The following is a 16,308-nucleotide window of genomic DNA, read 5'->3' as shown; positions in this document are numbered from 1 at the left end:
TTGAGGTTCTATAAAAGACAGTGTGATCTTATGTTACTGCCCCATCACCCCACCTTCCAGGGTGTGATAGTACCAGAGATGGCCCTGGCATAAATGATANATGAAGCCTGCACAAGAGGTCACAGTGGGCATGGCCATCTAATTCTAAGNAATTAGATCAAAGGCTTCAGTATGGCAGCTTTGCATTAGATCAGTTTAATAATTCAGTAAACATGGCATTTACATTAGGTTTCTGTGTATGTGTGCAGGCTACACACTGCATAGGGCGTCCGTGAGAAGCACAGGCATGTGCTTTGCTAGTTAGAAGCACAATTGTTTCCTTCCCCAGACTGCTCAGCACAAGACTCTCAGTGCCATGGGCGTCTGTTATTTATTCATTTCTCCAAGGCCTGAAGCTGGAGCACAGCACTTAACTCAAGCATCACTTGCTGAACAGCTTAAGGCCTTGGGTCCTTGTGCCAAGCACAGGCATGCAAATCAAAAGCACTCAGTACCCCCAGGTTTGTTGTAACGGAAGTGGCCGTGCCCTGGCCTGGCTGCTGCCNCCTTTCAGATCTTGTTCTGATCCTTGTCAATATTTTTACTGAGCATCTCCTGACCGTGTGGATTCTCTACAAGAATATTATCTCTTTTTTCAAATTTCACAACCCAGTGAACCGTAATTCTCTGTTTCTCACGAATGCTTTGTTCTTCACTTCTTAAAAAGCTGGACAAAGTATTCTGAGAATGTTCTAGTAACTTTGACATGCTCCCTAATGGATCCAAAGAGAACAGAAACATGGTTCATGCAATTTATTTATATAGTAGCAGTGACCCGCAACGTTGGGACTCTTGCTTTTGACTCCCACAAGATAAAATGATCCTCTAGGCAGGAAAAGAGCCTGCTTTAAATACCATCAGGCAACTGAGTGCACTGTGAAGATTTTAACACTAAGGAATCAGATATTAGAGCAAGGGTGGGCTCACTACAAACATTTCTTCCCATTTACCACACTTAGGATCCTGGGGAGTTAATGTGTGTGCATAGCCATGGGGTCCTTACCCTAGTGCCCCACGTGAGGTTTTATAAGACACTGTGTAAAACGGTGCAGCACTGGTCATCTGGTTGATCACAGGCAAATAAGATGAAGGATTCCTCATGAACTGACTTCAGTGTTAATCTGCCCGCCTATCAAAAGGTTCAAATTTCTCTGTTTTGAGTAGCATGTTGCCATGGAAAAGATACAACACAGGAATCAAGAAGACCATATTCAAATTCCTCTCACCTATTGGCCCTGTGACTGACCAAACGAACCTGTGTCAAATCAATCATCTCTAGACTTCAGAGTGGTGNGACATGGCAGGTAACTCGTGTGAGATATCTGACAAGTTGCACACAAGAGAGTCAAACGCGGTGGTTAACTACACAAACCATCCCTTATACACTGTGACAACCGGGGGTTCCTTCAGCAAATCTGTCCTGTGATAACCAGGAGAGTTCCTCCAGCAAGTCTGTCATGTGTTTTTGAATAGTTACACCGAGGACACAGTGATTCTATTTCATGCCATCAGGCCTTTCTAAACTCAAGTCACTGCGGAGGGAAACAGGAGCCCAGGATCTTTGTGGGGAGGTAGAATAATGGTGGAGAGAGGCCTCAGTAAGGCAGTCCACTGATGGTCTCAAGGACCATGTCCGACAGAGGANAACAACATGGCGGACAGTATGGACTCCTTTGGGTTTAGTTCCTTATAGGCAATATGAAGAAAAAGGGTGAGAGGCTCGCATGGCACTTTTAGCTCTNAATCACAAACACAGAGCTGCTATATTAAAGTTAACCCTGCAAAAATGGTCCTCCTAGGTCTCCAAAGACCATGGCACCAAACAAAGGAAGAATATTCACAACTGGTTGGGAAGCCTAATATTTCTACCATGTATGCTTTAGGGAAATTATCTTATTTTCTGGAAAACTTTTTTTTTCTTTTGGTTCTACTGTAATCTCATAATTGAAAAGTATTTATATAATCTTATTTTCAGGGGGTTTTAATTTTTACAATAAAACTCCAGCTGAGTTGAAATTAAACATTCAAGCCCAAAGAATTTTGTGTTCCAGGCAAAATTTTTAAAGACCACTGAGGCAGTTTAAAAGCAGAAATAAAATACTGGGGAAAAATGCCACAGGCAACAAGGGAAGTGTGTAGAAGCCTGAACTCAAACCCCTGTGTCAGACAGAGCTGCCTGGTCAAGCTGGGTCACATGGTGCTGGCACTGCAGAAACCCCTTCCCCCAGGCCCTCACAGGGAGGAGAAACTGGCTTTCTCTGCACACAAAGGAAGCCCAACAGCAGGAAAACATGGCCGGAGTTTGGTACCTTGTAGCTAATGGACACGGGGTGTAGCCAGCAGCGAGGGTTGTCAGTGCTAAGAACACAAGTCTGTGTTTTTCTAAAGATATGGGATTTGAGGAGAATCTGCCAGTCTCCCAGGCACAGGGAATCACTCTCAAAAACAATTATGGCGTGGGACTCTACAGCCAGAGCAGGAAGTTCCTTTTCACCAGTGTGTCATGTGGTTTGATTTTAAAATCACTCTAAAGACCCGACAGCAACGATTGACTCCACTGGTTACCACAGAGCCCCCTGGGAACACACTGCTGCTGTACCGGCCTGGGTCAGCAATGTTCAGCCTGCAGTAACTGTGTGCTTCTCCTGCAGGCCTACTGTGACATGGACGTGGGTGGTGGAGGGTGGACAGTCATCCAACACCGGGAAGATGGCAGTGTGGACTTCCAGAGGACATGGAAAGAATACAAAGAGGTAAGGAAGTATGCACTAAGAAAGTACTTTCCTTTGGGAACGCTAATTTCCCAAGTTCTTCAGAACTTTTAATTAACACAAATTCAGAAGTGACCGATGGCTTCTGAAGAAGTTACTTATGATATGATTCTTTGTGCCCAGCCGTTTCTCTCTCTCTTAAAAAACGTCGCAGTCAAAGGAACTGAAACGTAATACAGAGCACACTGGGTAAGCTGCTCTGTTGTCAGGCTTCCACAGCATAAATGTCACTACTATAGTTACGTTTCATGGTACCCAGGTTGGTCTGGCTGTTCCCAAGAACAGCATCTCTGTTCATGGNTATCCCAGTGGCTTTAGCTATGTAACAGTAATATTTCTAAGAACAGCTCAGGTCCTTAAAATTCATGCATAAAATGCTTGCTGTGCAAGTGTGGGGACCTGATTTTGAATCCCCAGAACCCGTATAGGGCTGAACACATCAGCTCTCATCTGTAATCCTATCACAAGGGGAGACAAGGACAAGTGACTACCCAGACCCCTGTGGACCAGCTGGTCTTGGAATAACACAGTGGTGAAAGGGAAGCCTACCCCAAATAAGGCAGAGAGTACAGCTAACATCCAAGGTGCTGGTGACATCGCAGGCCCATGGTGGCATGTATTTACAACTCCTCTTCTTTCTCTCAAAATTAAATAAAAAAATTAATCTTTTCCTGTGTGCAAGACCTTGCATTTGTACAGCCCAGGGCTAGGAGTACCATCTTCTGACCTAAGATGGTACTAAGGTGATAGATTCCAAACACAAGAACAAACAGCGGACTGACTCTACTCTCTCGGTCGCAGGGCTTCGGGAGCCCTCTGGGAGAGTACTGGCTGGGCAACGAGTTTGTCTCCCAGCTGACCGGTCAGCACCGCTACGTGCTTAAGATCCAGCTGAAGGACTGGGAAGGCAACGAGGCACATTCACTGTATGATCACTTCTACCTCTCTGGTGAAGAGTCCAACTACAGGTAAGCAAGTTGTCATGGAGCCGCGACTGAGTCACACGGAACTGCTGCTTCTCGGGGGCATCACCGTCTCTCAGTTTCTCTAGTTTCAAAATCCTAGCTTTGGCTAGTGATGTTAACTCACTGGAGCAGCACTCGCCTAGCATGGTCAAGACCCTAAACTCAGTCCCTAGGACTGAAAGATGAACAGATAGATCATTGAGACAGACAGGTAGATCATAGCTTTCTGCCTGTGGTTAGACAATGTGCAGAAAACTGGGAGGGCAGTTTTGCATCTGTTGCTTTCCTGTGTGTGTTCTGAGTGGAGATGCTTCGAGACAGGCCATGTGTAATGAGATAGCTGTTTGATAGATACGGTATGTAAGGACAGACAGACACCTGGGGCATACCATCTTCTTACCTAAGATATTAAATTAAAAGTGAGCCCGTGTTTTGAAGGTCAAACACAGCTAACAGTTGTGCAGAACACACATCTGAGTCATAGCACCTCCTTGGATGTCGGCTCATCCCCATCTGGCTGCTGACAGCAACCTCACATGTTCCAAGCGCACGGGCGAGCCTGACAGCACACTCACCCGCTGGCTGGAAAGCGCTGTAAGGGAGGAGAACACCAAGGACTTGGCTTTCTGTGTGGACAATGAAAGACATGGCTGAGGTGCTGGAATCTCTCTACACGGTGCTACACTCAAATCCAGGTCCTATGGGGGCATTGGTCAGGAAGCTCATGACAGTGGCACCAAAGAAGCAGGTGTGTGAGCCCAGCGGGACGCAGGCGTCCAAACAATCTGGGCACCCACTGCTTGTGTCCACAGAGCACAGAGCAGACCNGCCTGAAGCCACAGAGGACAGATGACGCACAACAGGCCCTCCAGAAACAAAGTCATGGCCCACAGTGCCACCTCGATCTCAGTGGCGCCCAGGCCCCGTGGAGAGGAAGCTTGACTATAACATCCTTGGCTGGTGTTCTAGGGAGGTCACAGTGGACAGCACAGGGAAGCCAGCTCAGAGCCTGGGGTCTGACCTGAGAGCTACGTGCTGCCAGGAACAGTCTGCTTTTTACAGACAGTGGGTGTCGATTCCTCAGAAGCTGTTTTCAAAGCAGACAGAGCCTGTTGTGACACTGGAATGGTCGGTGACCTTTTAGAAAGATCAGGATTCCCTGGAGGTGGGTGCATGGGAAGACAAGCAGGACCCCAGCACCCAGACGGTCTTGCTGGACTCCAGAGTCCAGAAGTCAATGGATTCCAAGGCACAGTGGTCTTCATTGTGCTATCTCCAAGCTAAATATTTTCTTAACTGGCAACAGTTAGGAGTCTACAATAGAGGAATTAATTTTTTTAAAGAAAGAAACACAGAGATGAAGAGTTTGCCCGTTTACACAAGGAGATTTTACTACATGGGTCCTCACCCTTCCACAATGACATTATAAAAATATGGTAAGCTAAGGTTCTTTTGGAAATGCAAACATATTTTGAAGATGCTATTTGAAAAAAAAAANAAAACACTGGTTTTTGAGGCTTAGTTTACTTGGAAATGTAAAACAATAATAATCCATAAAAACTTGCTACACTAATTAAGAGGATGCTAATACGGCTAAGTACTCTGTAAGTAATGCCTGAGTAAGTGCCGAGTAAGCCAAGCTTCAGAGCGGGACGTGCTTCCCACCAAGGAGAACAAGCAGGAAACCAAGGAGTGCACGAGAAAGGGGCACCAAGGAAGACAGGTGTCTGCCTGCCTGCTCACACCCTGCCACCCCATTCTCTTTCTTTCTCTTGATTCCCAAGACAGCGTCTCGTGTAGCCTGAGCATGTCTTGAAATTGCTATGTAGCCAAAGATGACATCAAACTTCTGATCCTCCTGCCTCCACCCCTCAAATGCTAGGATTGTAGGTATGAGCAATGTCATGGCCAACTCAAGACTGTTCTTAATAACATATTTGAAAGGATGTACTTTTGTCTGGTAGGCCTCCAGAAGGCTCTAAGATTGAATAATCTTTCAAAGAGAGACTAATAACAATAGCTTTCTTTCTGACATTACTTGCCTTTGCAGGACATTTAATGAGTCTCCTGAGAACTGACCCTTCAAAGAAGACAAGAGACTGAAAAGGAAGACAAACCTTGGTTGGGTGGGGTGGGGTGGGGATCTAAAGGATGGGTAAATGTCAGAAAGAAATCTATTTCAGGTTCCCAAGCACACAAGGATTAGTTCTCCACACACTGCAGCTGGTGTCCTAGGGCTGCCTTGAGCANTCACTGTAAAGACATGTGGCAGAGCCTGGGACAGTGGTCTCTCCCTCTCCTCTGCCTGTTCCCACATGAGATACTGACAAGTGAATCTTCCCAAGGTGGTAGATGGCAAGGACAGAGAGCTTTACAAAGAAGAGAACACTTGGGGGCTCAAAGGACACTTTGCAGTCACCATGTAGGATTTCCCCTTATGGCATCCTAGCCCAGAGACTCTTGCATCTACATCACATTAGCTCATGGGGATTCAGCCTGCTAGTTTGCCAGAGCTGGTTACTGGCATGCCAAAACACCAAAAGGACATCCTTACGTTACCCTATTATGTGAGACCCAGCTCTGGTCTGACTTGAAACATCTGACCACTGGCAGTTTGTGACATTTTAGAGAATTATATGTTCTGATTGGGCATGGCCATCCATGACTGTAACGCCAGCACTTGGGAGGCTGAGGCAGGTGGACTGCCACAAGTTCATGGTCAACCGAGGCTGCTTAGTGAGTTCCAGGCCAGCTTAAGCTACAGTGTATAACCCTGCCTTAAAAACAAAACAAAATAAAATAGTAATTAAAGCGATTATGCTTATCCCAACCCTTAGATTCTCCTTGTTGGCACAGTTGGCTGCTGAGGACCACACTTGGGCAACAGTCTAACAGTGTGGTCCATGACCAGGGGTCTGGACACTGACATTTACTTCCTTCCTGAGGTCAGACAGGTTTATTATACCAGTCTCCAGAATCAAGGCAAAGCAGCTATAGGGGCTACCCCAAACTCCTCACCTACTCCTTGTCTTCTAGCCTCTCCACCCCAACTCCTACCTCTTCAGACTACAGAGAAGGTATCTGGTCACTCTAGTAGCCATTGGGGACTGTGGTGGTTGGGGGTGGGGGTCTGTGAGAAGCCCCTTTGTTCTGTAGATGCCTTCTGTTCATCTGAATGCAGGGGGATAATGAATTACAAGGCCCCATTAAGGTCTGCTGATGCTGGTGCAGGCAATATGTGTTGAAGTTGTCATGAAAACATCCCTCCCTCTTTGTCAGAGGATTTGATGATAAGTTGGTTCCTGTTTATACCAGTACAAAGTATTTTGTACGGAGTGGGCACTGGAGTGTACTGACTGGCCCCAGTGCACTCTGTAGAATGGAATTCTTCACCACGAGAAATTTTCCACTACGGCCAATCAACAATCCTAGCCCGTTACAATTTTTATTTTTTCCTTTGCACATTCCAGGATTCACCTTACGGGACTCACGGGGACTGCAGGCAAAATAAGTAGCATCAGCCAACCAGGAAGTGATTTTAGCACAAAGGATTCAGACAATGACAAATGCATCTGCAAGTGTTCCCAGATGCTCTCGGGAGGTAAGGCAACTCTCCCTATTTGAATTGGCAAGAACAGCTGCCTAGCATAGAAGACTGGCAGTGTAGAGCTCAGACTGGAACCAGTGCCTGACAATGAACNGCCTTACTTCCGTAAGAAGACAAGCCATCTGCCTACCAGTTCATTGGTTGGGCCTCCTTTTAGCTCAAGTGTGACATGAGGACACAGCATGGAACTGGAATTGTCACAAGGNTGACAGTGTACTCTCAGGATGCTTGGGAGTGAGCTAGGGGACATTAAGTGGCCCACTGACCAGATGAAAAGAGAAGGGTTTGGCTCCATCTTGCTTTGTTTCTGTTTAATATCCAGCCCAGGGCTTTTCAGCTGCCTCTTTCATGCAATGATGCTTACATATAGCAAGAAAGTGGGCTAGGGAAGACAGCTCAGTGGGTAAGGTGCCTGCCATGTGCATGCTCAGGTCTGTAGCACTCTTGTACAAAGGCTGAATATGTGGTGTGCAACAATTCCAGCGCTGGGGCTGGCTTGCCTGTTAGTCTAGCTGAATCCATGAGTTCAAGGTTTGATGAGACTCTATCTCAAACCTGTGAGATGGCTCTGTGGGTAAACATGCTTGCTGTCAGACAAGCCAGACATCTGAGTTTGATCCTGGGTTCCTCATGGCCAAATGTGAGAACTGCTCCTTACAATTCTCTGATCTCCATACCAGAAATAAATAAAATTAATTAAATTATATGAATAAAAGCTTCTAAGACAAGTAAAAGATCTAAGCTTGAACCATGCCTGCTCTTTAGTAAAGAATTCGTGCAGCAACAGTAACAAGAGGATATATTCATGAAGTGAAATTTAGAAATTGAAATTTCATGAAAGAATTAGGTCCCACTCTCTGGCAGATCCTGGATTCTTGGGGNNGCAGATTGGCCACTTGGTGGCATGAGTTTTCTCCATTAGTTGTAATTTTTCAAAGGAGAGAACCCCATCGAACTGCTCTGTAAAGGGGGCTAGACGCTCATCTCACTGTTACAGCTGTCTTTAAAGCCACATGACAGTCGGGGTAGGGGTAGGTTCTGGGGCCACAGCACCCCTGATCCCGAGCCGGCTTGCTGTTCGTTCCCACACTTAGACCTCTCTGGAGAGGCTGACTGTTCTCAGACCACCCGTGTGCTGCTATTCCAGAGAGCAGGAGAGCTGCTTCCCAACCAAGGACACAATTCATTTATTTACCCAGTTCAAGATTTAAGGGCTGAGAATGGAGCTGGGAGAGACTCGGGAGGAGGCAAGCAGCCAGGGGAGGGAAAGTGGGGAGGTCTGGCTTGTAAGAGGCCAAGTTCCAAGCCATGGGCTGGCCCATAGGGAAGGTGGCCCGTGGAAAAGTGCACAGGAGCAATGACTCCGATGGTGCCCAAAGGCTAAGGCAGATCTGTGACTGACACTTCTCCCCAGCCCTAGGGTTTTACACAACACAGGCTCTTTTTATACATTCCCATTTCTCAGAATCAACAGCTANGGGTGTCTCCAAGTGGTAGGGGCCAGGGGGAAAATATTCAAGAGACGCTACCCTCTGAATACTGTGTCTCTGAGGTGACCTCAGAATTGGTGTTTCACCCACATTCTTTACTGTCTACTCATTGTTGTTTTCTGGATTTAAAAAGAAACAAATATTATACAACCAGTGTCTCTCCCACTTGGGGCTTAAAGATAAATTCAGATTAGTACATCGTCTAGGTTTCTCCTTCATATGGTGAATCCCATTGCCTGCCATGCTCCTATTTGTGGGTAGACTCTGGAGCTTCAACGGGAAAGATCCTTACTACTGCCTGACTTTCCCTCAGTACCACACTTTGTAGTATTAAGGTTCCTTTTTCCCTAGCTCCCCAGAGAGCTAGACACACTTGGCTTCTGTTCCAAACAAATATACATGATGGAGGGGAATGGGAACCACTTGGCCCACCTTCTACCCACATCTGCCAGCAGTCTCACCATGTCTTCACCCCACAATGCACTGTGGATGATAGCTTTTCACACAGCACTGACCGACATTTCTTCATGTAGCAAGGGTTCTGCACAAAACAGCTAGGGCATGTGTAAGAACTCATGCTACCACAGTACTGGGATTGCACTGGTGTGCAGTCTGTGTTTCTGGAGTAACAAATCAATGTGGCTCTTTCCACACCATGGCTTGTATGTGTGTGTGTGTGTGTGTGTGTGTGTGTGTGTGTGCCCAGCTAAGTCCTGCAGACAGGGTGTAGCTACCCAGTCCTAATTGCTTCTGTGTTTCACTTTCACAGGCTGGTGGTTTGACGCATGTGGTCCTTCCAACTTGAATGGACAGTACTACCCACAAAAACAGAATACAAATAAGTTCAACGGTATCAAGTGGTACTACTGGAAGGGGTCCGGCTACTCGCTCAAGGCCACAACCATGATGATCCGGCCAGCAGATTTCTAAATGCCTNCCTACACTACCAGAAGAACTTGCTGCATCCAAAGATTATCTCCAAGGCACTGAGAGACACCAATGCATAGCAGCCCCTTTCCACATCAGGAAGTGCTCCTGGGGGTGGGGAGGGTCTGTGTGTACCAGACTGAAGCGCATCACTTAAGCCTGCACCGCTAACCAACCAAAGGAAACCCAAAGGCACTGCGGTCTGGTGAAACACTTCTGGGAAGGTTGTGGCTGAGAATCAGAAGGACATCGTGCAGACTCTGTCACAAGGAAGAATGTTACGTGGGAGTTCAGCAGTAAATAACTGGAAAACAGAACACTTAGATGGTGCAGATAAATCTTGGGACCACATTCCTCTAAGCACGGTTTCTAGAGTGAATGCATACACAGCTCGGCTGTCACAATGACAAGGCCGTGTCCTCGCACTGTGGCAGCCAGTATCCAGGGACTTCTAAGTGGTGGGCACAGGTTATCATCTGGAGAAGCACACAGTTCATTGTTTTCCTCTTGGGTGCTTTACATGTTCATCTGAAAACAACACACTTACCTATCTTGATGGCTTAGTTTTTAATGGCTGGCTACTATTTACTATATGGCAAAAATGCCCACATCTCTGGAATAACCACCAAATAAGCGCCACATTGGTGAAAGCNGAGACTGTACTATTTTGTTTTCTTCCTGGCTGTTAAATATGAAGGTATTTTTAGTAATTAAATATAAGTTATTAGTTGAGGTGATTATGTTTAATTTTTATGATAATATTTACGATTTTGTTCTTTGGTCTCACACACACACACACACACACACACACACACACACACACACAGACACACACACACAGAGACACACACACACACACCCGTGTCTTGTAACAAGGAAGATTGCTGTTAATGACGAAAATGCTGTTTCATGAAGAAGAACTTCCACCATTGAGCAAAGTGCTCTAGCCTAGAGATGTGCTCCCTAATTTAACAAAATAATATTTTAGAAAATGAAGCTAAAACTTAATTTATAGTCGAGGAAAATCACCCTACCTTGGACATCTACAAAGCCGTGATTCTCTGAATTAACTTTTAGAAAAAATTAGTTTGCCTCAGTAACATTTTTAATACCCACTAACAAACAAACTGAAAGCTTGTTTCAGAACGTAAAGCCAAAATGTCCTGCTCACAATGTAACCAGATACCCCTAGAAAAAGTTTCAGAACACAACTTTATGCTTAGAACTGTCAAACCTTAACTCCTCTGTTCTAACCCTCCTAAGCTTGCAGAGTGGCCTCTGCAGCAATGAACACTTGTACAGAGCACTAGTGTAATTTCTCCTGTAGCCTTCCTTGTCTGTCTGTCTGTCCATCCATCTGTCCGTCCTTCCTTTCTAGGTGCTATTTTTTTTAAATTTATTTCTATAATGAAAGGTTCTCAGCCTTCCTAATGCTGTGACACTGTAACACAGTTCCTCATGTTGTAGTGACACCCAGCCATAAAATTATTTCATTGCGGTAAGTTTGCTACTGTTACGAATAGTGATGTAAGTNTCTGATTGCAGGATAGCTGATATGTGACCCCAAAAGGTCTCTGCCCACAGGCTGAGAACCAATGCCTTAACCCATCTCCTTTCACACAGCCTTGGTGTGTGCTCGGGGTAGCCAAGGCGCTCTTCTCTTCTGCCACGTTCACTTCCTGCCAGCTAACTCCAGAGTAAAGAACTCTGTCCCTGCCTTTTGACCACTGTTTCTATTATTACATTTAGGAAATGTCCACAGGGCCAACATGGCTTTGTACCCAGTTAAAACATGTGACACCAAAAAAAACCCAAAAAAAATCCAGAGCTTCAAAACAGCAGTATGTTTCTTGAATGACCACAACAGCAAGAACTGAGGTGGGAAACGGTCAAAAATGGTCACCCAGGAAGGGCGGGCAGCAGTGGATGCAGGAAGATGGAGGCTAAACAGAGCTGCTAAGAGTTACACCTTCTCTCTTAGCTCAGAGAATGGCAAGAAGTACGGTTTCCACTTTACTCCTCAGCTCCTTACACAGTATTTTAAATAAACAGAATTACTGGGAGGAATTTTTTTTTTTCTGTTCTTAAGAAAACATTTACAAAGCTGAAAGGAAATCAAAACAGTAATCTTGAAATGAAAACAGAAACAATGCGATGGGCTAGATGAGCGAGCGACTGGGGTCAGAGGTCAGCTTCCTGCTGGTCCCTGTGCAGGCCCACTTGGACAGCTACACAAGAGCACAGGGGACAGCCAGAACAGCCACTGTCTTTCAGAGACTCATCTTTTCAGATTAACTATCTCAAACCAATCAACACGTTTGGAAATGAAAGCTGACTTCTGTACAGCCCCTGCTCCCAGTCAAACCTTAATTATTTGAGAAGTTAGAATTCAGTTAGCAAATATTTAAAATAATTGAGAGTTCATAAGGTGGAGCATAGGAAAGATATCAAAATAAAGACTACATCACAATCCTGGCAGCCCATAGCTTTTATACCTATTGGTTTTATCTGTATTAGCATTAACCTTAAGAGCTGCACAGCCCATCACAATGCTGGCCGGCCACAGCTTTTATATCTATCAGGTTTATCTGTATTAGCATTAGGCTTAAGAGTGGCACAGCCCTATAGGCTTTCATAATTAATTAGTTTTAAAAATCCTTTTTTTGAGGAAAGGTCTCACTCTCCAGCCCAGGACAGCAGCAAGCTTGCAGCAATCCACCCAATTCTGTTTCCTGTGTGCTGGACTGCCTGGCTTAGGGGACACTCTTCAAGGTGACATTTCTCACAGCACTTTTCAAGTGTCTTCCTCAAGTTTTCACTTGTGATGTCACAAATAAATAAACAGATGTCATTCATTTCTGGGATGACATCCTTTTTGTCTGAATGAGACCTCTCTTAACCTATGGTGCCAAGTTTATGATCCTAACAGTTTCCTAAGAGGACCATGTTGCATTTACCACTGTTAGNCAGCATTGACTTACCGGAGCTGCAGGGAAGGTTTTGGAGAGTTCAAAAGGCTCCTCAGAAATCCAGTGACCAAACTCTAAAGACAACAGTACCTAAGAGAAACATAGCACACAGAGAATATCAGTCATAGATTGATTAGACTGTTGGGTAGTAGGTTGGAGTCACTTTTGATCAGAGCAAAAGCAACCCCCCTAAAAGCCTGGCATCGATGAGCTCCAAGGGTCTGAAATCAGCCACACAAAAGCCAGGGCACTCTGGGACACTTCACAGTGCCTGTTCCAGCCATTAGCAAACATCTTAAGAGAAACACCCCAGTGTGGCTAGAAACGAAAGCCAGTACCCAGCTTGGTGGCTTCACCCACTGATACCCAACACCTGATACCCAACAGAAGCAATGTAAGAAGCAGAGAAGGCTGCTGAGGCTCCCAGTTCAAGGCTGGGAAATCAAGGCAGCAGCTGGAAGCTTGTAGGTGATTTCACATCCTGTCAAGTTGACAGTTCTAACACAACATCCTAGTGAAATCAAATACTTAAACACTATCCTGCTTTTTATGTGATATGCTGTGTGCTAGAAATCTAAGTTTTAAATTGCCCTTTAGAATCTTCCATGAACATCCCACAGTTTTATGAGCTTTAAAGAAGGAAGGAAGGAAGGAAGGAAGGAAGGAAGGAAGGAATGGCTCGAGGGTTGGGGAGATGGCTCAGTTGGTAAAGTGCAAGTCGTTCAAGCAGAGGGAGCTGACTGTGAACTCTAGAGCCTGTGTCAAAAGTGGGTGAGGTGCATTTGTGGTCGTGGTGCCGGGCTGGCAGAGGTGGTGGTAGGGTAGGACTGTGGGGGATGGCCCAGAGAGGGGGGTGAGGGTGGGGACAAGCACAAGACCTGAGAGTCAAAAGTCATATCTATGAGGGTGTTGAGCTCAAGACAGTCCATGAGAGTAGAGGAGAACATGGGAAACAGCAAGTTATGCTCCCAGGAACCCCATTCAAAGAAAACACCACAGTTTCAATTAGATCCCTGTGGTCACGGATGCTTTGTCATCTAACTGTCTTTCTGTTTTCTCCTAACTTTTATTGCCCAAATGCCATTGGAGGGAGGAAGATAAGCAGAGGGAAGGAGGGAGGGAGGAGAGGAAGGAGAAAGATCTTAATAAGTTCAATTACTGTGTGGGTTAAAGCCATCCACGTTACACAGTGTTCCCTCCCTTACCGCTATCGGCCTCCCAGTGNTATCTATCCTTTAGAGATAATGCTGTGGATATGTGGGTCTTCGCGACCTTGTATAATCAGCCCAGGAGATAAAATGTGGTTTCAACATTAAGTTCATGTCAGCATGCAGCAATGGTAGAATCCTGCGGTGGGAAATTCGGCACACCAGCTAGAGGCCAGGAGTCAGCTGTAGAAATGTGTGTGGGGCTCAAGTTCCAATTTCAGTCCACATTAAAATGTCAATTGAACCTAAACAAGTTCGTGGGGAACATTCGTGCTCTCTGACTTTGCTCCTTTCTAAATGTTAAGAAAATAAAGTTGTAAGGCACTTACAGTACAATTTTGCTAAGCAAATGGATACATTTAATTTCTTTAAAATAGATGTTGCATAGAGGTAGCAGAAAACATAGATTTGATTTCACTAAAATCACAGACTCAGTAATACAGAAAAACAACTTTGTACTCTAGCCTGATAGACCAAATCTTTTGGGTTCAGACTCTATCTTAGAAAACCTGACCTAAGGTTGAACTCAAATTAACAGGCTGGTTCCTAACACCAGTTTCCAGGTAACCCCGCCCCCAACAAGACCTTCGTCTAGCACCAGTTTCCAGGTTATTCCCCAACAAATCTACACCTCTAGACACTTTGCTTCCTAACAACCACCAATCAGGAGGAAAGCAGAGGTTAAGTTTATGGTTCGGCTCCAAACAGCAGCCAATTATGTTAAAGGCCATATTGGTCCCCCAGACAGATGCATACCAAGCTAGATACCCACTTCTTGGCTCTAGAAATGCTCGCCTGAAACCGAGCGTTCAGCCCCCTCCTGTTCTGCTCGGTCAGAGAAGGCGGTGTGGCCCAAGCTCGAGCTTGAGTAAAGATTGTATCAGAATCGGCTCCTTGGGGGTCTTTTAGGGTTTTTCTGGCACAAGCCCTTACATTAGCCAAACCCANCTTTAGCTCAGTGCAATATTCAAAATAGTGGAAGTCTGTTTTCTAGGATTTCAGGTGGGCTTGTGAAATAATCTTACCCAACCACACACATTTCCCAGAAAGTACTGCATAAGACGAAAACAGCTGAGAGACTAAATCCAGCAAGGGATGGAGTTGTGANTGGGGACTATGTCCTGTGTGTATGTGAGCCTTGGTGGGGGAAGTTACCTCCAGGACCCACCTCAGTTTAAGCTCAGCACCGTGCATAGGACTTGAACACAGGAGAGGCATTACACAAACTGGATAACAGAAATGGTAGTGTTGGCATGTGACTCACTCCTAAATCCCGCACTTTGCTGATGAACCTATCAGAGGAACAGTTTTCTTGCTTTATTCTTAGATGTAGTGAGATGATGATGTCTCTTCATACAGGCTATGTAGTTCACCCTATATCAGCGAACCAAGTCTCTTTCTCTCCCTCTCTCTTCAAAAGCCTTATTTATACATATACATATACATATACATACATATACACATATACATGCATACATATGGGTGTTTGTCTGCATGTACATCTGCACACCTGAAGAGGGCACTGAATTGTATGGGACTACAGTTATGGATGGTTGTAAGCTACCATGTGGGTGCTGAGAGTCAAACCCCAGTCCTCTGGAATAGCCGACAGTNCTCTTNACCACTGAGTCATCCCTCCATACCCTCCAAGTCTCTTCTTGTTGCACACATTTTTATAGTTCTCTTGGGCAGTGTGAAGAAATTTGGCTGCAGTCGGGGAAGCTAGAGAGTGGTGCTGTTATTAGAAGCAAGTGAAGATGACTGTTACATATCATGAAGAAAATGCAGCTGAAATCTGGCTGTTAGAGTAAACTAAGTGTACATTTAGCTTCACTGGGGACTGAAGGAGGGAAGCGGTACACAGAAGAGACAGCGGAACTAAATGCATGGGAAATGCAGAGCAGATGGAAGAATGGTGGCCAACTGGGGAAAGCAGAAACTCAAGTGTCTGGAGACGGAATGGAATATTTAAATCCTTCTGCAGGTTCCCAAAAGCTGCAGAAAGTGGGGTAAAGGCAACTTGNAGGAAGAGGGCAGGTTAGAGGAGCAGCTCTTTTGCTGAGGCAAGATGAGGGCAAAGCCATGGCTTTTCTAAGGGCAATGGAGCTTGGAAGGAACTTGTACACAGATGTCACCCTGGACACAGGAACAGTGCCCTCAGGTGGGTACTGGGCAGTCTTTCTGGGGCCACTTATCGAGGGGGGGAAAAAAAAAAGCATGGGAATACTGAGATTTGGCCTTTGTCACCTTTTCATTTACAGGGGACCCAGGACTCCAGCCAGGCTACATTAATACATTCTGTTCGCTCTGTGTTGGGTATAGCTGTACCCTC

At 45.5% G+C, this 16,308-nt stretch overlaps 2 protein-coding genes across 2 annotated transcripts in view; one reads left to right on the top strand and one right to left on the bottom strand.

The window, feature by feature from the left end:
- Angpt2 (angiopoietin 2) overlaps positions 1-10,531 on the top strand; it is a 49,265-nt gene extending 38,734 nt beyond the window's left edge. The window contains exons 6-9 of the mRNA XM_021170483.2: positions 2,691-2,792; positions 3,612-3,778; positions 7,246-7,376; positions 9,642-10,531. Coding sequence (XP_021026142.1) covers positions 2,691-2,792; positions 3,612-3,778; positions 7,246-7,376; positions 9,642-9,802 — 561 coding nt within the window. The 3' untranslated portion in view covers positions 9,803-10,531. The remainder of the gene's footprint in view (positions 1-2,690; positions 2,793-3,611; positions 3,779-7,245; positions 7,377-9,641) is intronic.
- The window catches only part of Mcph1 (microcephalin 1), a 255,579-nt gene that overhangs the window by 102,718 nt on the left and 136,553 nt on the right, over positions 1-16,308 (bottom strand). Inside the window, exon 14 of the mRNA XM_029480675.1 lies at positions 12,781-12,858. Within this exon, the coding sequence (XP_029336535.1) occupies positions 12,781-12,858 (78 nt within the window). The remainder of the gene's footprint in view (positions 1-12,780; positions 12,859-16,308) is intronic.

Source organism: Mus caroli, chromosome 8, assembly GCF_900094665.2.
Source record: "Mus caroli chromosome 8, CAROLI_EIJ_v1.1, whole genome shotgun sequence".
Classification (NCBI taxonomy): Eukaryota; Metazoa; Chordata; class Mammalia; order Rodentia; family Muridae; genus Mus; species Mus caroli.
Note: the sequence above shows the minus strand (reverse complement) of the source record. Positions and strands in the feature narration are given on the sequence as shown.